Source organism: Engraulis encrasicolus, chromosome 12 (genome assembly GCF_034702125.1).
Source record: "Engraulis encrasicolus isolate BLACKSEA-1 chromosome 12, IST_EnEncr_1.0, whole genome shotgun sequence".
NCBI classification, from domain to species: domain Eukaryota; kingdom Metazoa; phylum Chordata; class Actinopteri; order Clupeiformes; family Engraulidae; genus Engraulis; species Engraulis encrasicolus.
The window spans coordinates 39785351-39807761 of NC_085868.1; the positions used below are offsets into that span (position 1 = coordinate 39785351).

The following is a 22411-nucleotide window of genomic DNA, read 5'->3' on the forward strand; positions in this document are numbered from 1 at the left end:
AAAAGGATCCCAGGTAGCAAAGTTTATCTGGCCCATTGTCGGCCCGATTCTGGTTTTGTCCGCGGCCCAATAATGGTCCTATTACCGTATGCCGACAGTGTCGGCTCAGTGTTGGCTCAGTTACTGCATGAGACTGACAGTTATTTTCTGTGTCGGCTGAGTGTTGGCTCGGTTACTGCATGAAGTGACAGTTATTTTCAGTGTTCTATGAAGTGTTGGCTGAGTCACGGTAACCAGTGTTCCAGCAGAGCCGACACTCAGCCGACAGTGCCGACATTCCGCCAAGATCGGGCCGACTGTTCTTAACGTTTGCTACCTGGGATGACACTAGGGAGCAAAGGCCAATGTGTAGAAATGTGTTTTAAACCTGGATTTAAAAGTAGTGGTTGTAGAACAGATGTCAGGGGGCAAAGTATTCCAGAGGAGGAGCTGCCACAGAAAATGGATGGTCCCCTTTGGTTTTGAGGCAGGACCGGGAAACGTGGAGGAGACCTTTGTAAGCTCTAATGATGACATTTCATGGAATGGGACCCTCCCCAATGTCTGGTCCAGGGGCCCATCATTCAGTCCCTGGACTCTCTGCCATCAGAAACACATGATAATTTCAACAAATGTAGCCTACTGGTAAGGCTTATCATTTGAAATCACTAGACTAGCCCTTCTACTTATTTGTTTCAGTCTGCACACTGAGAAGCAGTCATAAAAGCTTGTTGAGATCTTACATTTTTAGGCCTATCTATTTTTCAGTCTTCTGCCACGCCCACTAAACCCACGCCAAGACACGCATTTTTTTTTCGCCACCGGTTGCCACTGGCGAAATTAATGTTTACTTCCGGGTTGCCTTCCGACCAAAACAGTGCGCGGCTGCCCATTTTTGATGAGGGTTGCAAGTGAACGCAGACACAGCAACTCTTTGTATAAGCTGATTAACAACAGCTTGAAAGATGGCTGGAGAGACAGAGGACGACATACCTGGTACGAAACTATAAATTACGCGTTTTGTATTGTTTTGTGTGTAATTTTTTTTTACCATTGTCGCTAGATTCATATGGCAAGCTCTTCGTCCATTCCGCTATCTGGTGTCAGCCAGTGTAGCCTAGTTTCACTATTCAAGATAGCTAGATCCATCAAAAATCATTGTTTTGTGCGCTTCGTGAAAACATGTGATAGATGCATTCGTGTCGATTGGTGTAGCCTAGGCGTGCCCGTGATGCCTATATTGAACAGTCACAATTAGACAATATAGCAACATGCTTTCAGCACCACTGCCACAAACCCATGAAATTTAAATGAGGTTTAATGAATGAACTGCGCATTATGGATGCTAACGGAGTCTTAACTCGCCGTTGTCTGTCATTACTATCATTACTGTCTTTGCATTTCTGGAACAGAATCGGGCGCTGTATTCACCTTCGGGAAAAGTAAATTTGCAGACAACGTTCCCAGTCGATTTTGGCTCAAGAATGACACCCCCTTTAGAATATGTTGTGGAGACGAGCACACAGCACTCATCACAGGTAGTGTATCTTTGCACCCATAATGTACTTGCAAAATTCTGACATGCATAACATGCTGTTTATGCATTTATGCCATGGTTATGCATGATCTTCTTATTCACCTCCAAACCACACTAGTTATTTGAAACTAATTAATTCAAAATTATTCAAATTATTATTCCCTGTCAATTTTTAATACTCAATTCATTTCTTCCCATTCAGAAAAAGGAAAGCTCTTCATGTTTGGGAGTAATAATTGGGGACAGCTCGGGTTTGGAACGAAGACCGCTGTGACCAAGCCCACTTGTGTGAAAGGTAGCCCACACTCTTACTCGTTCAAGTCTGAAAATAGAAAACAATGGTTTTGCCATCTGTCATTACCACCTGTGTCCGTACCACCAGTTTGAGTTAACAAATGTGTACCCATAGTGGGTGTGTGTATTCATATTGAGCACATTTTATTATGCATGTGTGACTGTCACACATTTGTATGCTATAACATTTATAGTACTCTGTGACCTAAGTTATGTCTATATTCCATCTGCTAGTGTACCCCTAATCATGATTTCTGTAAGGGCACTTGTGTGGGGAGAGGACACAGCCATAGACTTGCTGTTAACCTAATCCCAGTCTGGAGGTTACTATAATCCCACGCATAATCTCCATGAAGCCAAAGTAGCACCAATGGGGCACCTGCACCCAGTATATTCACAGAACAGTTTTTTTTTTACAATTCAGGGGAAAGGGTGAATATTTCCCGGTAAGGAGCCCCAGTCACGAATATTGCCAATAATAGTACAGCACTTTCATCTTTCCGATAAATGAATATTTCAATCCCTCTTCTTATCTTCATGAAAAACGTAGTCCTGTCATTTGTTTATATGTCAGGCATGGCCCCTGTAAATGTGTTATTATGCATTCCTCTATTGTATTGTAAGACTCTGTGTAATGTTGCGTAGTACAATGGTAGTAATGTGACGGAGGTCATCTTGCACCTGTTCACCCCCCTTGGGGATCGAACGTGCGACCTCGTCAACTACAGCGGTCCGGCACTGGAAGACACAGTACGATACCGATGGGTATCTCAGCCCAACGGCACAAGACTGTATGAGGCTATCAGAGGGAGGTTTTTACCAACGTTCCACGCCAACTCTGCTAGTAGTTAGCCTCCGTTACAGTAACACTTCAATAAATAATGAGACATTCTACTGGTGTTGTGCTTTCTTTTAGCTTTGAAGACAGAGAAAGTTAAGCTGGCTGCATGTGGGAGGAATCACACCCTCGTTTACACAAGTGAGTAGGCCTACTCGGTGCATCTCAAACTCACGGCTACCCAGACTCAAGAAATTGTATAATTTTTGCACATTTTTGCTCATTTAATCAATAGTGAAACATTGCAAAACATTTTGAAGATTGCTTCCTTAATACTTCTGTGAGCATCAAGAGACATATATTTAACCTTTTCTTATAGTTACCACACTCCCCATTGGAATTGACTTACTTTTTGGGATAATATGAAGTATTGCAACAAATTGTCAACCCCTCCATTTTATCACATTATGGGTAAAGCAGTGTGAACTTCCATGGCCCGTGTTATCCACCATGAGCGCGCTGCGTTGCTATTATCAAAGCTCTCACCGGATTTCTGGTGGTTCAGTGGAGTCCATTGACTTCAATGGCGACCATTAACTGGAACTAGGAGACTGCTAGCGAATCGGAAATTCAGTGTTAGCACAATGATATGTATTGGGGGGCAATTATGGCCTAGTGGTTGAGATGATGAGCTTCAAATCAAAGGGTTGTAGGTTCGAATCCCATCCTTCCACTCCCTACCACACTCCATGGCGGAGGTGCCTTTGACCAAGGCACCTAGCCTAACCCCATACTGCTCCAGGAACTGTAACCAATGCCCTGTAAGTAACTGTAAGTCACTTTGGATAAACGCGTCAGTAGGAACTGTAGCCAATGCCTTGTAAGTAACTGTAAGTCGCTTTGGATAAAAGCGTCAGCTAAGCGTAATGTAATATAATGGGTGGGACTTTTTTAAGTTGATAGAAAGGTATTGTTTTTCCTCTTTTATCTGCAGCTCAGGGTAACATCTATGCAACCGGTGGTAACAGTGAGGGGCAGCTGGGCCTTGGGGACTATGAGGAGAGGAGCTCCTTTGAGCTGGTGGACTTCCTGTCCAAGAAGGGAGCGGTCAAGATGCTCGCTGCAGGCTCCAACACCTCAGCTGCTCTCCTACGTAAGTCAATATAGTAGCATATTGAATAGTACGGACGGTACATGTACATTCTTGTTTGTGATAAACCATCTTTTACAGTATTCCATAAATGCCAAGTAAATACGACATTTCTACCATTATCTGTATGTTTCTACAATTGGTAGACGTTTCCCATGAAGACATTTTTTTGTCTACACAATTTGGTATCATTTTTTCTTCTTCTTGTCACTGCAGAGAATGGCTCCCTGTATGTGTGGGGTGACAACTCAGAGGGCCAGATCGGCTTGGGGAAAGAGAGCAATGCCACAACGCCACAGAAACTCCATGTTGGACGGCCAGTTGCCTGGGTCTCCTGTGGATACTACCACTCTGCCTTAGTCACTGGTAGGATCTTCCTTTTGCTCACAACTTCCTGTTAATGTGTCAAAGTGATATTTTGGTTGCAAAGGGTGTTGGTGGGTGTCGGTCTTGTTTGCATGCACATGCATGGTAAATATGTGGGCAATATTAAGAATTCAAAAGTAGTGTAAGTGATACGCGCACATCCAGTAAAACAGGTGCTGGATCAAACAAACGTGCGTAAAAGAAGAAGGAAAAATTTGCACACTGTTGCTGCTCACCGATTTATTGAACACAACGTTTTGACCTCAAGTGGTCTTCGTCAGGTGTATAGGCCTACACACCTCATGAAGACCGCCTGAGGTCAAAACGTTGTCTTCAATAAACGTTGAGTCCTTCTTCTTTTAAGAATATTAAGAATTCACCTTTGGTTAAGCCACACTTCATAATGATATAAGATAGACCTCGTACAGCCCAGCAGAGAACGAGCTGCAAACATTTTTAGAACTTGTGTTAAAATCTAAGACTGTTGCACTGCAACACCTGTATTGTCATTGGACAGCTGCCTGTAATAAACCACTGAACAGCGAGGCTGCTGCATGCTGTAGGTGCAGGATGAGTCACTGTGTCAGATTGAAATTCTGATCTTGTTGTGTAGCCTCTGTGTAGCAGATGGGGTCGCCAGCGGGCCTATTCACTATTTGCTGAAAATACTCAACTACAGTACATCATATCAATATGGATATGACATTACTAAGAGCCTTACGTAACAGATTAAGACATAGTAGAAACAAAGATGAATGTCCGCACACTGCTCCCGTGCACACTACGGGAGCAGTGTGTGGACATTCATCTTTGTTTCTACAGTGTTCTGGCCTTTTGTCATGCACCTGCATCTTGGATGTGTGCACCACTAACCTACCGACAGATTAAGACATAGCCATTACAATTTTGGTGACAGTAAGGTTATAACATAGGCTCTGCGCTAAGGGGTTAAACGACATTTCTAAATGGGTTCCAAAATATTTATCTCTTACACTTTAGCAACACTAGTAAAACACAATACAGTATGTGGCATCATTGTAGGACTGACGTTCCTCATTATATTTTATAGTATTTTGTGGTATTGTTTCATCATGCACAAGTCATTATACATAGACAGGTCATCAGCTGGGAAAATTAGGCCTTTCGTCCTACCGCACTTTTCTCTGTGGATTACTGACCAGAAGCCCTATTGGAAGAAATTAAAACATGGGGCCACGTCAATTTTTGCTCAGAATTCAAGATGGCTGCCATTTTCCAAAATGACTTGTTTTCATGCATTATTACATTGTACTATAAGGTGATATTCATGGACAATTAATTACTTTCAGCACTATTCTGTCCTAATTCCTTACATACATGTTTACAAAGGCTGACTAAACTAACAGAAATGAAAATAAAGTTGGCCACCTTGCAAAATCCAAAGGAAAGTGCTGAAAATAATGATTGAAATGCACATACAGAGTCTATGGCTGCGAAAAAATTAGGCCTATTGTCCTGTCAGGGTTTTCACAGTGGATTACAGACCAGAAGGCCTATTGAAAAAGATTCACCAGCTGGTTGCCATCTCAAATGTGCTCCAAAATTCAAAATGTTCTCTGTTTTTCAGAATGGCAGACTTTCATACATTTTTTCTCAATACTGTAAGACCATAATTATCAATACAAATAACCTATTTTCAGTGAAATCTCCTATCTACAGACGTGAGTACAAAGGTTGGCAACAGAAAGATGTAAATTTCCTATAGACAATATCCTAAGGATTGTTGTCAGAAAATGATTGAATTACACATACAAAGTTGACTGCTGAAAAAAAGGCTATTGATCTGCCAAACTTTTCACATTAGATTTCTGACCAAAAGTTTTTCAGGCCTACATTTTTTTACATAAAGAAAGGGTGAGTGTGCATGCGTGTGTGTGTGCGTGCACGCGTATCCCCCGCTCATCTTTCCCCTGCTCTACAGTGTCTTTCCCCCACACACTATTCTGCCTCCTCCACCCCCTCACTCACCCCCCCCCACACACACACACACTTTTCTGCCCCCAACCCCCTCACTCATCCTTCCCATGCTACTCTGCCCCTCCACCCCTCACTCACCCCCCACTATTCTGCCCCCACACTCAACCCCCCCTGACTCATTCTTCCTCCACCCCCCCACAAAATACTCACCCACCCCCCACCCATTGTGAAAAGTTTGGCAGGTCAACCCCCCCCCACTCAACTTCCCCCCCCCCCCCANACACACACACACATTATTCTGCCCCCCGAACCCCCCACACACTATCCTGCCCCCCCACCTCATAATTCAACCCCTACTCATTCCCCCTCAACCCCACTCTGCCCCCCTACCCCCACTCATCCCCCTCATTCATCCCCCCGCTCCTCCACATCAATTCGGTCCTCCCTACCCCCCCACCTTACCCCCCCCAACACACACACACACACACCCTGTCCACTGTGTCTATGTCAGTGTATGTAAAGAAGCACACTGGCCACACACACTTGAGAAAAGCGCACTCAGGCACACGTACACACACATACCGTACAAACGCACGCACACACACACACACAAGCGCGCGCACACACACACACACAAGCGTGCGCACACACGCACACACAAGCGTGCACACACACGCACACACAAGCGCGCGCACACACACACACACAAGCGCGCGCACACACACACACACACACACACAGTTTGGCAGGACAATATGCCTTTTTTCAGCAGTCCACTGTGTTTGTGAAATTCAATCATTTGACAACATTCCTTTGGATATTTCAAAGTGGCAAGATACAGGGGATGGACAAAATAACTGAGATACTTTTAATTTTAGTCTTGGAAGTTTAATGGCTCAAGTGGACCATCCTGTTGGCCAATCTTCATTAATGGCACATTGCACCAGTAAAGTGAACTGTGAAAGTTCAATTAGCAGGGTAAGAGCACAGTTTTGCTCAAAATTTTGCAATGCACACAACATTATGGGTGACATGTCAGAGTTCAAAAAGGAGAAGTTCTGTGTAACTGTTGCATCTTTGACCGAGACAGCAAGTCTTTGTGATGTATCAAGAGCCACAGTATCCAAGGTGATGTCTGCATACCACCAAGAAGGATGAACCACATCCAACAGGATTAACTGTGGACGCAAGAGGAACTAAATTACACTAAAATGACAGGGCTCTCAGTTATTTTGTCCAACCCCTGTATTCATGCCTTTTTCTAGACAACCTTTATACTCACGTCTGTAAGGAGATAGGACAATTTAACTGAAAATAGGTTATCTTTATTGATAATTATGGCCTTACAGTATTGAGAAAAATGTGTGAAAGTCTGCCATTCTGAAAAACAGAGAACATTTTGAATTTTGGAAGACATAGATGGCCCCAAGTTTTCTTCTTTTTCAATAGGCCTTCTGGTCTGTAATCCACTGTGAAAACCCTGACAGGACAATAGACCTAATTTCCGCAGCCATAGACTCTGTATGTGCATTTCAATCATTAATTTCAGCATTTTCCTTTGTATATTGCAAGGTGGCCAACTTTATTTTTATTTCTTTTAGTTTAGTCAACCTTTGTAAACATGTATGTAAGGAAATAGGACAGAATAGTGCTGAAAGTAGTTCATCGTTCATGAATATCACCTTATAGTACAATGTAATAATGCATGAAAACAAGTCATTTTGGAAAATGGCGGCCATATTGAATTCTGAGCAAAAATTGACGTGGCCCCATGATTTAATTTCTTCCAATAGGTCTTCTGGTCAGTAATCCACAGAGAAAAGTGCGGTAGGACGAAAGGCCTAATTTTCCCAGCTGATGACCTGTCTAACAGTGTTTCTCAAAAGTGTTGCTGTTCATACACATAACACAACCTCTGCCGAGACCCTGAACGAGAGCAGGATGCTGGCATGCATGCAGGATATGACTTGCAAGACGAGAGCAAAGCCTGCGGTAACCAGGGCGCTGTGCTGTGAAGCATCTCTTATTAGTATTCCTTTGAAGTCCCCCTCCCCTGTCCTGCTGGGCAGCCTGCCCTAACAGCTGTTGCTGTGGCATCGCTCTGGGTTTGTGTGTTTACAGTTGACGGGGAGCTGTACACGTTTGGCGAGAAGGACAGCGGGAAGCTGGGTCTGCCCACCAACAAGCTGGCCAACCACCGGGTACCGCAGCTGGTGGAGGGCATCGCGGACCGGGTACTGCAGGTGGCGTGCGGTGGAGGACACACCGTGGCACTTACAGGTACCAGACCAGTGGACCAAACGTTGTACCCAGGACTGTAGTCTGAATTGTTGGTTTAGTGATTTAGTGTTATATATCTATTATTACTGTAGAACTAACATGGCATGTGGAGAGTGCAGACTTCTGTTAGGACAAAATCTGATATTATTCAGTCAATCTCCTGCTTGAAGGTGGAAGATCGTTTTCAAAGCTAATCAATTGCAAGTTAGCCGCATTCTGAACCCTCCTGGTAACTTGTAGCCTGGTTCCCGCCAGACCTGTGTAGTCCCGCACATGGATATTACAGGTGGGAGAGGACACAGACACACACACAGAGACACACACACAGACACACACCGCACCTTCTACCTGCACTAAACACACACACACACACACACACACACACACACACACACACACACACACACACACACACACACACACACACACACACACACACACACACACACACACACACACACACACACACACACAGACACTGCTGCTGGTGTACTTAACTTGATAGACCTATTTTAATATTTATTTTTCTTCAAAATGCTACTATTACCATGTCAAAACGCTATAAAGGACTTTTAGGATAAGCACAACAATTACCTCCTCTTAATGTATGTTCTCTACAAGTCTTCTGTTGTCCAGTCTTGCACTTTAAATGTCTGTATGAGCACTGTCTATGTCCATACTGTCTTATGTCCATGTATAAGTACTGTCTATGTCTATACTGTCTATGTCCTTACCTAGATTAGTCTATGTCTGCATGGGAAAGTAAGAAATGTAATTTCAACTTCTTTGTATGACCAGTGCATGTAAAGAAATTGACAATAAAACCTACTTGACTTGACTTGACACATGGTGGGTTACACTTACAAGTACCAGATTAGAATTTCAATGGTATACCAAGGGTGTAATTTGGAAACAGAGGTTTTAGTTACTGACCCAGAGAATGAATAACTCTGAGTGCTTAATCTGCTAATAAAAAACTGATGGAGTGAATTCCAAACTGAAACAAAACTATGGACCTTACACATCTAAGAATCCTGGTCCTAACCTACGTTGACCTTATGACTCTACATTCTCTGTCTATCTCTTCTTCCTCTGCCTTCCTGCTTTTTCTGCCTCTCCTCTATACCTCTCCTTTTAAATCTATCTCTAACAATGTTTTTTCCCATTTGTTAAGCACTTTGAGTTACATGCCTTGTATGACACAGTGCTATACAAATACAATTATTATTATTATTATAAACCATAGGGTGCTTCCATTTGGAGAAGGTCCTCTGACTTGACATACACAGGTACAGAAAGTAGCTGAACCTTCACTGTGTAATATCCTCCAGGTGGTCACCAATAGTATTTGGGAAGCCTGGCGTTAGACACTATAATCTAGTCCACCATTTCCTCCATCTAGGCACTTGATTAGATTGCCGTAACAAGCATGTCCGTTTTATTTTTTATTTTTTAAATTGTGTACTTTTGCTGTATTGAGATTGCTTGGTTTGTAATTTGTTGCAGAGGATGCACTCTACACATTTGGCTTGGGCCAGTTCGGGCAGCTTGGGCACGGCACGTTTGTCTTCGAGGCCCGGTTACCACGCACAGTAGACCACTTCCGCAAGGGCCGGGTCTTACACGTAGCCTGTGGGGAGAACCACACAGCTGTGATCACTGGTGAATAGTTTAGTTCCTCTTCCATATTTTTTATGTTTTACAAAACTTTATTTGATCAATTTGAGTGATTAAAAAAACTTTTTTATCACATCTGTTGATTTTTATAACATATAAAACCAAACAAAGAGAAAAAAACAGTTTGCCTGAGGATAAACAAGGCAAAAAATGTCAAAAATGTTTTTCTTGTTCGTAGAATGTGGACTTTTGTATACGTTTGGAGATGGTCGCCATGGGAAGCTAGGACTGGGAGAGGAGAACTTCACGAACCAGTTCAAGCCCACGCTATGTCCCCGATTCCTCAACTACAACGTTGAGGCTGTAAGTTCTTGTCCAGTTTTTCTGACCAGAGGAAATCTATCTAGGAAGCAAGTTTAGTGTAACCCTTTACCTCTGTTTGGCAAATGTCACTAATGCCTCTTTTCCATTGCCAGTTTTCACACACCGCGCACACCACTTTTCAAATAGGCACGACACAGCTGAATCGTGAATCAAAAAGTAGCGGCTGTGTCGAGCTGTTGGCCTACCCGAAAACCTGCAGTGGAAAAGAGGCAAAAGTGGCAAATCTAATATATTGGTTGTGGCTTTCTCTTGCTTTAAGGACAAACCTCTGATTCTCTTCTAGTAGAAAGTTTACAGATTCATTTAGCTCAGTTAGTCAAACATACTTTTTTTGCAAAAAACTACTGAAACTATTTTATTTCGGTAAAATAAACAGAACTGGAACGTCTGTGAGTGTCTAACATCCTCTCCTGTGTGTGTGCGTGTGCGTGTGTTTCTGCACGTGTGTGCGTTTCCTCTGTGTGTGACAGGTGACATGTGGAGGGTGTCACATGCTGGTGTTTGCCACGTCCCGGGCGGCGGGGGGTGTGGAGGAGCTGGTGATGGAGGAGGACGACGTGACGGAGGACATGTGGGAGAGGCCCTACACCGAGCTGCTAGGCGACACGCTGGGCTCCACCGCCCTCCAGAGGAGCCTCTCTGCACGGGTCAGGCGGAGGGAACGGGTAGGCATGCAACACTGCCATCGTCAGCATCTGAGTCAAAGACGTCTTTGTCATTCAGTGTTATGGACACCTTCCGCCGACTGTAACTGCAAAAAAACATGATTTTTACATTGTTTCAAGTGAATGGATGACAGCCGAGGCTTTCATGAATTCCCTGTAACAAAAAATAAATAAAAAGAGTCGTGTTATTTACAGTTACAGTCAGCAGAAGGCATCCGTTACACTGAATGACAATGCCATTTTGCATGTCTTTGACCCATCTGGCATTACATTATATTGTAATAGTGTACAACAAAATGTCAAATACTGTATGTGTGCAGTATGTCTTATAATTTAGTGTTATATTCAGAGATCTTCAGCCACCTGCTGTACTTTGTCAGTGTGCTACAGGCAATTGAAAGGGTCTATCAAGGAAACGGGCCCCGTCGGAGTAGGGATTGAAAATTATGGGGGTTTTGTCAGTGAGAACATGTGTGCCTTCATATGGCACATTTCTGGACAAATATTTCTGTGATTGAGTTGGATCCATTCAGGCAGATGACCAACAGTTTAAAAATGATTGACCTCTTGACTGACCCACATCAGAACTTCTAATGGCCTCTGTCTTTTTTTTTCTCCGTTGTGTTGAAGGAACGGTCTCCGGAGCAGTTTGGGCCCCTGTTCCGCACCCTGCCCCCTGTCACCCTAGCCCCCCTCAACAGCAGCATCTCCCTACCCGTTCCCAGCCACACGCTGCCCCCCAGGCTGCAGCCCAGCGACCTGGAGAAGCACAACCAACTCAACCGCGGCCGTGCCAAGAAGAGCAGCCTCTCCACCAGATTAGGTAAGACAACCGGATGACGAAATCAAAGAACATGTCTACCCTTGTATGTAGGGCTGCACAATTAATCGAAAATCGTGATATAATCGTGATGTCGAAATCGTGATTTCAATAACGATTTAATCGTGGCAATAGTGACCTACCTTTGAGAGCATCCTTGAAGCCAGCACAGCACAGGCTGGTGTTTCTGGCCAGAAATCTGTCCACATAAGTTTCATGCTATTGCCTTTTATATAATTATTACAAGGGTAAGGGTATTATTTTTGCTCCTCCAGTGTATATTTCATTCTTGGTTCTATTTCATTTCTTTAAAAAAAAAATCGTGATTACATTTTTGACCCAAATAATCGTGATTATAATTTTTTCCATAATCGTGCAGCCCTACTTGTATGTGTTTTCAAAGAAGACACTGGCCTGAGGCACTCAAGAGGATGGTTACTATCAAAAGTCTTTATTTATATTGGGTTTTGCCTGCATGTTTCAGCCAGCCGGCCATTCTTCAGGGCAAAAATGTGACCTGCTTTTTAAAGAAATGTTCATTCAATAGCATTACTATGATAAGATGATCTGATTGATCTATGTACCTTTTTTACATTTACCCAGACAAACACTGTTGTTTTCTTTTGATTGAACAGGAAAGGTGAAAAAGGAGAAGTCCCAAGAAAAGGAAAGCTTGCCAGCAGAGACCAGTGAGGACACCGAAAGTGTTAAAGATTTGGGAGACACCACTGACATACTAAATGTGGTAAGAAGCAAGTAACAAAGATGTTCAATTCAATTAAAAAAAACCTTTATTTTAGGAGTACATCTATTAGCACTAATACATACAATGTTAATGCCTGCATAAGTACCTTGTAAGGCATGTACTAAGCAAATGCTAAGGCCTACTAGGTCCTTACTAAGGTTAAATTGGTAATAAATCCCTTATTGTGCATGAACAAGACATTTGCGAATACATGCCTAACAAATGTTTGATTTTGCTTTGTACATGCCTTACAAGTTACTTATACAGGAACATTGTATGTATGAGTGCTAATAGATGTATCCCTAAAATAAAGTGTTACCAAATAATTTTAGTATCCCTATGGTATTGAGGCAGGTAACCTAATATGGAGACATTTTTGCCCTCTATAAATTGTATAATTGTTTTAAATCAGACAAGGGACACTGGGTTATGTGTAATACTCAGTAGATGGGCATAATAGCTTTGCAATTATTGCATTTTCTTGCCTCCTCCCTGGCGGATTGTGTAATGTCAGTGTGTGCTTTTGTGAATTCAGTGTTCATTGTTAACCCTTGTGTGGTGTTAATTTATATTACGGTAGTAAAAAAACAATAACATAAAAGTAATGTATTTTCATCCTGGTGGTCTATGTCTTGTTTGACAGACATCATGTTAAAGTGTGTTGAAGTGATATTCATGATGTTGTGTCATGCTCCTGCAGACTCATATGATGCAGATGGACCCCAGTGATCAGTCACTCACACTGTCACCCATGCAGAAGGTAGGACGCACCAGTGCAATGCTCTATGATGAAATGCCATCACGATAAGATTGTCAGTGAAATGCTCAAGGATTTAGTCTCCACTAAATAAGTGACAGGTCAAGGACTGAAAAATTAAGTGTAAATTATTGGGTTTGCAGAAATCACTAATCGCATTGATAAATTGCTAATGAAGAAATGATTGTATTGCAAGTCCCATAGCATTTGAACTGTTGAAAGGGTTTGAATGTCACCCTTGTCTAGGAGGGTACATTCAATCTCTCTGTCTCCTCCTGATTTCTCCCTGGCTGTCTTTTTTCGTCTATTCATTTCACCAACTGTCATCTTTTTATTTGCCCATCAACATTCATCTGCTTCTCTGCATGTTCATTTCTGCATTTATCTGAACTCTTTCCCTCTTTTTCCTCTTCTGCTGTCGTTTGCTGGGATTCATAGAGGAAAGTTAAGCTTGTCAAAAGGCGTGGTAAGGCCTCCCCCCATGACCAAAGCGAGTCCAGTCCTGAGAGACGGGACGGCACGACCCCTAAACGAGCCCTATCCCGACAACTCCTTAAGACAGCCAGCTCCAGGTCTCTTCTGTCTGAGGGCTCGGGTGGGAAACCCTCACGGCACAAGGTCCCTCACACCCGCAGCAGTGAGAAGGAGAATGTCCTCCAGCCCTCTGTGGCACAGTATAGAACTGGAAAAGAAGTAGGCAGAGGTAAAAGACCAGAGCAGGTGGTCATGGGACAGAAGTCAGCATCTGAACTGCCTCGGTCTCCTGCTGCTGCACATGCAAAGCAAGCCAAGCTGCGGAGTCAGCTCCTGGAGATGGCCAAACTTGTAAGCTCTTCTTCAGCCAAGTCTATGGCTAGAGCAGCCAAAACAGGCAGAGATTTTAGCCAGGATAGCTATGAAGAGTCAGGAAGTCACGCCTCTGTGAAAGAACACGTAAAGCTTCCTAAAGATAAAAGTCAGTTAGTGAAGAAAAAGAAAAGCGCAGCTGAAGAACCCACCGGAAGATTCATCCGTGATCTGCTGCAATCAGACCCAGCTTATGTAAAGAGCAAATCATCTGAACTGAAAGAAACGCACAAAGCCAAGGACGCCCACAAAGCTAAAGACAAACCAAAGTCCAGGGACATACCCATAGATAAAGGCATGCCTAAAACAAAGGAAGTGCCTAAAATTTCAGTCATGAAAGCTAAATCAAGTACTGAGGGGGTCAAAGCCAAAGAGGCCAAAGAAGCGAAAAGCAAACCGCTCGTGGTTCAGAGTAAATCTGCCGAATCCAAGGCCAGGCAAGCTGAACTAATACCCAAAAGTCCCAAGAAGACCAAAGAGGATGCCAAAGGCGATGAATCACCCAGATTAAAGAGTAAACCCGATCAGCTGCAGATATCCTCACCGCTCTCCGAAAGTCCCAAAAGAGGACGCAAGACCAAGGCCGCCGAGAGCAAGGGTCCGTTGATGGTGGTTGAAGCTGTTGACGGAAGTGGCATGGAGAAGACCCAGTCTTCCCCTCATGGCAAGCCCAAACGATCTGGTCAACCTCGGCCGACACCTTCCCCGACCGGCACCCTGTCGGCAGTGTCCTCCTTCACCCAGGACCTGGACGTGGGGACCACAGCAGCAGCGGCGGCAGCGGCCGGCCTGGCGGTGGGTGCAGCAGGCAGCCAGCTCCTGCGCTCCAGGCGTGGGGGCAGCCCGGCCTCCTCCTCCTCAACCCAGCACTCCCCTCAGAGGAGGCCCAGCAGGGAGAGGTTCACCAAGCAGAAGGCTGTCTCCTCGGCCTCCTCCAGAAGCGAGGAGGAGGAGGAGGAGGAGGAGGGTCGGGAGGAGTCCACGACCACGACGTCCAAGCGAGGGAGGAGGACAGCAGGTAGGAGCGAGGAGGAGGAGTCCACCACCACTACGTCCAAACGAGGAAGGGGTAGGACAGCAGGTAGGAGCGAGGAGGAAGACGAGTCAACCACGACTACATCCAGACGAGCGAGGGGGAAGACTGTTAAGAGCGAGGAGGAAGACGAGTCGACCACGACTACATCCAAGCCAGGGAGAAGGACCGCAGTTAGCGTGAACACCAAGGACAAGAGGAAGACAAAGGGGAGCAGCAGGCAGGATGAGGATGAGGATGAAGATGAGGATGATTCGACACACGTGTCGAAGAAGCGCGTTAAGGCAGCCAGGAGCAGAAGGGACGAAAGCCAGGATGAGACGGAGAGGACGAGGAGCGACCGAACAGAGAGCCAGACTCGTGTCGCTGTGTCAGATGATGATGATGAAGATGATGATGATGATGATGCTACCTTGGGAGATGTGACAGACGCAGAGGAAGAAGAGGAGGAAGGAAGTAGAAGCGCCACGGCGAGCCAAGAGGGGGAGGGAGAGACTGCCACTGAGGAGAAGAGCGAGAGCGCATCGGCACAGGACGATGAAGAAGAGGAAGATGAGAAATCGGAGAGTGATGAGGTAGAGGGAGAGGAAGATGAAGGTGACGACAGTAAGAATGATGATGAGGAGGAGGAGGAAGAGGGAGAAGAGACTAGTAGTAAGCTAAGTGAGAGTGAGGAGGAGAGCAAAAGCCAATCAGCCAGTGAGACAGGAAGCCAGGAAGACAAATCAGGCTCTGAGGAAGCGGAGGAAGAATCGCAAAATGAGGAGGAGGAAGATGAGGAAGGGGAGGAAGCGACATCAGAAGCGGAGAGCGAAGGGGAGGAGGAAGGTTCAGAGGCCAGTGAGAGTGAAGCAGAGGGAGAGAGTGGAGAGGAAGAAGAAGATGAGGAGGAGGATGAAGAAGGGAGCAGTGCACAGGAGGACCAGAGTGAGGAAGAGGAGGATGAAGATGACAGTGAGGATAAGGAAAGTGAAGCTGAGGAGGAGGAGGAGGAGGAGGAGGCTGAGAGTGAGGCTGAGGAAGAGGAGGAGGAGGAAGGAGAGGATGAAGATGAGGGTGAAGAAGAGGAGGAAGAAGAAAGTGGAGAAGAAGAAGAGGAGGAGGAGGGGGAGGAGGAAGAAAATGATAAAGACAGCAGCACTGCAGCTTCTGATGAAGAGGAGGAGGAGGAGGAGGAAGAAGAAGAAGAGGAAGAACAACCAAAACCAAAAAAGACCACATCTCAAAAGCAGCAGAAGACTACCAAATCTTCAAAAGCAGACACCAAAGCCGGAGCAAAACAGACCAGGACCAGGCTGCCCACCTCTTCAGCTAAGGGTAGGTCACATTCGGGGAACAACCGCACAGACGGGGGCGGGGCCTCCCCAGAGTCCCAGCAGTCCCAGTTCTGGGAGGACGTCCTTCCACAGTACCTTAATTTGAAATGACCTTACTTGACCATCACCGTGGCCTGTTGTCGTTTTATTTACTTCTTTTTGTTTACATGCTCACCATTACATTACATGCTCACCATTACAGTACATTACATGCCTGTCCTCTTTTTTATTAGCACCACGTGTGTTGCTTGTTTCTTTGTTTTTATATTATTTCTGCTTCTTTGCTTTGCCAATGACCTGACTCATTTTTTTCTATTATGTATTTCTCTCTGCCAGTAATCATTTAAAAAAAAAACTATACTTGATTCAATACTTGATCCAAATATCATGGAAGGCCTGGTCTTGTGTCAGTGGTTTAGACCTGTGGTTTTCAAAGTGGGGGCAAGGGCCTGCGAGGGGGTGCTGGGGGCACCGTGGCAGGCTGGCAGGAAAAAGAATAGCACAAGAAAGTGAATGATTTAATAAACTGAAGTACCGTAAACCAAAAATAAGCTTAACATTTAACAATATTCTCAGCAGCATTATAATCATCTATTGCATTTCTGAACATTAGTACTATTATCATTAATATTTTATACTGTAACCTAGTGGGGCACTGCTTTACAGACCTACTGTAGACTATGGTTATGAAAGGGAGTGCAGAGAAAAATCACTGTGGCACAACCTGTGTAAGGGGGGCCTTTGCTGGAATACACCAGCCATATGGCGGGCCTTGTCATAGTAAAGTTCGGGAACCCCTGATTTAGGCCATATTCTTGTAGTCCAATAGAAATCAAGTTACACATCTGTCTAAAGATACCTAAGTCAGTTAAAGATGCCCCAGACAAACAAACTAATACAAATTACATTACATTGTGTTTTTGATAAAGTAATCTTAGCATAAAATAGATACACTACATGTGAGAAGGATTTCCTGGACTGTATTGTAATTACAGAGGAACTCAATCTGTGCTTTTCGTGGAATATTATGTCAAATAAGACTGCCTTCTATGAAGGCACATCACTTATTAATTTTGCATATCTCAAATGTCTGATGCCTACTGCAGTTAATTGTTTATATTTATGTTGGTTTAATAAAATCTATTTGATTCTATCCCAGTCATTCGCCTTCCTCCTTGCAAACCAGTTGGTCTGTTTGCAAGATTTTAAAAAGAATATACAATAATATACTAAATATACAGACTTATAACAAAGGTAAAAGAGAATACAGACTTATAACAAAGGTAATAAATAGTTTTCATTTATGCACATAATAAAAGATGTTATACACTGTCTCAACATGCCGATAGACTATACACAACATATTAAGACGACAACCAATTTGTAGAAATGCTACTGTATGTAAGAAATCCGCATACAGTTAAAACAATAAACACTTAAAGGGGTATGCCACTAGTTTGGGACTTAATACAGTTAAAGTCGTTGGCGAGGGTTTATAAAGGTGGTAAAGTGTCTTATTTTTCATGTAAGGCGTTGTTTTACTTTAAGACAAGTTAAAAGAGGGAGCATGTAGCTAAGCTAGTGAAAGTCAATGGATCCGTGTAGCATGCTACATGCTACAGTGATCCATTGACTTTCACTAGCTTAGCTAAATACTCCCTCTTTTAACTTGTCTTAAAGCAAGACAACGCTTAACATGGAAAATAAGTCACTTTACCACCTTAATAAACCCCAGCCAACGAGTTTAACTGTATTAAGCCCCAAAATAGTGGCATACCCATTTAATGTATGTACCCATCTGCATGTAATGCAGAGCTCCAAACTTCCAAACCTATTCAAGGATTATTGGGCATTGCAACATCTCTCTGTCTCAATCATCTTGTGGTGATTATGTATTAATGGGATTTGTTCACTCGGCAGGTGAGATGATTACTTGTTAGTCTAGCGAACTGTGAGTTTAGATTGTGAATAGAGGATGTCAGTAGTGCCCTAATGTCATCGCTTTGTGCACTAGCACTAGCGTGAGTTTTGTCTCAGTAATAACTGGACGTGTGAACGTTTATAGTCATAGTACCCTACCGTACCTATTCCCTTAGACAGAACTTCACTCCTTGTTGAAACATCCCGTTTGAGTACTTGTGACTCCCTAAGCTTGGTAGCTCCCAGTTGTTGGCGTTGGTAGAGTTGTTATTGTTGGGTTTTGTCTGTCTGTCTGTCTGTCTGTCTGTCTGTCTGTCTGTCTGTCTTTCTGTGTGTCTGCACGTTTCATGTGTATTTATTTATGCCCATTTGTTCTATCCACTTCTTCTCTTGACTTCTAAATGTGTCTCCCCGCACAGGAGCAGGCCGCTGAGGCATCTCAGGAGGAGATCTGTGAGGTAGAGGAGATAAATCAAGAGGATGATGAGGAGGAGGAGGAGGAGGAGGAGGAGGAGGAGGAAGACGACCAAGAAAAGGAAGACCAAGAAGATGAGGGGGTTGAGGAAATGGAGGGCAGTCAGGACGAGGAAGAGGAGGAAGAGGAACATGAAAAAGAGGGGGAGGTCAAAGAGGAGTCGAACACGAATGCAGAGTCACATGACGACGCAGATCCAGGCTCATCCCATGACGTCTCAGCACCTCAGGTAGTGCACGCAGGGTTGCCAGATGAGACTGATGATTTCCAGCCCAAAAAATGCTCAAAACCCACCTGGAAGCACAAAATCCCGCCCAATTCTATTGATTTCTATGGGAAAAATTGGGCGGGTTTTTCTGCTAAATGCCATTTTTACCCGCACACAGTGATCCTAAGCAGCCCAATTTGGCGGGAAACAGCCCAATCTGGCAACACTGAGTGCACGCACGATACATGACTCATTAGCACCAACCCGTGTTTTAAACACGCACATATTGGTCTCCTCAACTCTACAGACAGGCATGTGTCTAGGAATATGCAGTGTAGCTAAATGCTACACTATTTTGCATGTTAACAAATTGTCTTGAAGTACATCGATGACAGGAGGAGGTACGGTAGGTCAAAATCTTATGCTGTTGACTGTTGAGAGGCCCCTTGTAAGGAGGGAACCATGAACTTCGGCTTTTTTCGCACACCTCAGCTGGCAGGTGCGTAGGAGATGGCACCATGGGTCACTCAGATTGCCTGATGAAGGTCTAGTACCGAAACGTCGTTTATTAAAGAAAGAACAGCGAAATGGTCAGTGTGAAGGAGGGAACCATGACATGAAATTTGCATTTGGTTGTAGATGTAGTAATAATCACTAGTCTTCACACGAGTAAGAGTATGCACTAGGGGTGTAAATCACAGCCTTCATGACGATACGATACAGTATCGATTTCTTAAATCAGGGATTCGATTTTTTTTCGATACTTATGAATTCCCCACGATATGATGCGATTTGGTTCGATTCAATTATTTCCAATTACTTTTCCACTACTATTGTGTTATGGAGCTAGGGCATTGCACAGGGGCCAGCGATTCGATTCTTAAGAATGCCCCACGATACGATTAAATCGCCGGCCGATACTTCCGATACATCGATACATTTTGATTTTATTTACATCCCTAGTATGCACATCCCACCTCCCTCCTGACAAAGGCAGGCCTGATGAAGACCCTGTTGGGTAGAAACGTTGTACGCCTTGAATAAACCTTCAACGCTAAGCTACAGTGTGCAGACTTCTACTCTTTTTACTGTAATAATCACTAATATCATCTGTTGTTTTGCAGGAAGAGGTGGCCAAAGAGGAGACTGTCCCAGATGGTGCTCTTACAGGTATGCATTGTATGTACCAGTGGACCATTTTCCGCAGCACGAAATAAGGAATATGCAATTGACTAACTCTTATTACACAACTTTTTTGTCCATGTTGCAGAGAAAGTGGAGGAGGACAAAGGCGACCTACCATCTGAGACGGCAACAGATCCCGATGCCAGCAAAGAGACTGTGAAAGAGGAGAAACCAAAGGGCATATTTGGATCAAACAGAACGGTATGCCTATACACAATTATCATTGCGTGTATATACAGTATGTTTGTAACAAATAATGACCTGTAGGTCTGAATTTACAGTAATTTTACAGGCATATTTATGTTGCCTGGCTCTTGCCCAACCTGTGTAGTTCCGTGCAGCTTCGTGAGCTGCGGTACTAGGTCTGGGAGAGCACGCGTTGGCTTCGCCTTCAGAAGGCATGGCTTTATCATTCATTCTGCTTGTCCTCGCCACCAACAAATTCCTTCAAGAATGTTTTCTGTTAATCTCTAAAGAGTAAATATAGTCTCTAATCGTCTAATGTGTCCTGTGACTCCTCAATGCAAGCTGCCATTGATATTAAACCAATACATGCCATGAGTATTTTCTGGCTCAAGACGTGGAGGATTCCTGCAGTGTTCCAGACCTCCATGTTTGTGTGTGTAGCTCCACCAGGGGGCTCCAGAGCTACACACACAGAGAGGTCTGGTGAGAACCAGGCTAACAATATCACTCATCGGCAAATCACATTTACACAGTTCCATGATTCCACGGTTCCACTTTTTGGTTTCACACCAGCGCGATTCTTACCAAGGCCGTGGATGGAGTGAGTTAGTGGCCGTGAGAATGGGGGCTACATCTCCATATCTCTCCCACAAACACTCAACAGACTAAAAAACACAAGTCAAACAACAAACATGCCTTCATACGATTTTAAACTGGCTCCACGGCAAGTTGTGTTGTCTGTCTGGTCACATTCACAGTACTATATATCCCTTTAATGTAGTGAGTGCTTTCAATGTCATTGTGAATGTGTGTAGTAGTTGAAGTTGTACCCGCAAATAGTGACAATAAAAAGGAATTACATGTATCTTTGGAATTCCCGCCTGTTGAAGAGAAATATTCTGTCCTGTCCACAGAGATCTCTGTTCAAGCGTCTGCCCTCCAGTAGACCATCACAGCAGCAGCAGCAGCAGTCAGAGGTGAAGGTGGAGGGAGGCTCGTCAGAGGACACCACCACCACCACCTCACTGGGGAACAAGACTGTAGAGGGCTCCTCGGTATCAGAGTCCAGTGCTGCAGACACGAGCCACAGCCTCAGTAGCGACACCCAGCCAGGGAAGAGGGGCCCTGCCGGGAGCCGCTCGCATTCAGCCACCTGCGCCCTCCTTTAACGAACTAAACTACACTCCTATAGGGAGCCTGAGTCACACCACTCCATGACACCTGAGATCCCCCCAAAAAAACTATGAATGGGAGTTCAGCAAAGGTCTCTCCATTGACTCCTGCTCCCACCTTGTTGTTGAGGTTTATTTTATTTTTTTCGATCTTGGATTCCCATGGAAGAGCATGACTAAGGCTCCCCATGGTCCACATCCCTGTCCACAGGATGCACATTTGGAATTTGGGAGAAGCAAACAAGTGCTGCTGATGTACAACCACTAACTTTATATTGCATTTTTAATTAAACATCACTGATTTGGTTTTTATCTGCATACTATTGATCATTGACTTAATACCTCTTCATACATTTTGTAAGGACACATTTCACTGTAGTGGTACAGAAATCTCTCAAGGTACATTTTTGTGTGGTGTTATTTTTATATTTTGGGAGTGATTTTCTTTCATTGTGTGCATTTTGGAGAGTGGTTTGTATTGTTATTATTGCAAATCTATATTTTCATAATGGTTTATTTATGTTGGATATACTGCACACAGACACTTTACTACGTTTGTATTCAAAAGGACACTGAATTATGTAACTGGATGTTTCAAAGAGGAAGAAAAAAAACGTTTTGTAACAGTTTACTATTGTAATTGAAGTGATTCAGTAAACAAACGCTTTGTCCATCAGAGTATGGCGAGTCTGTCTGAACTTCTTTTAACCGCTAGGTAGCACTGTTTCAAATTCAGTGGCAT

At 44.0% G+C, this 22411-nt stretch overlaps 1 protein-coding gene across 1 annotated transcript; it reads left to right on the forward strand.

Moving 5' to 3' along the window:
- The first annotated feature begins 851 nt into the window (after positions 1-851).
- On the forward strand, positions 852-22348 carry rpgrb (retinitis pigmentosa GTPase regulator b). Its single transcript, XM_063211901.1, is given in 19 exon segments — positions 852-975; positions 1392-1517; positions 1719-1811; positions 2727-2789; positions 3583-3741; positions 3955-4104; positions 8182-8340; positions 9847-10002; positions 10196-10320; positions 10812-11006; positions 11637-11829; positions 12462-12571; positions 13272-13331; positions 13767-16425; positions 16427-16524; positions 18863-19147; positions 20251-20296; positions 20397-20512; positions 21412-22348. Coding segments are annotated over 19 exon segments (5079 nt in total). The 5' UTR covers positions 852-944; the 3' UTR covers positions 21667-22348.
- Positions 22349-22411: the final 63 nt, after the last annotated feature.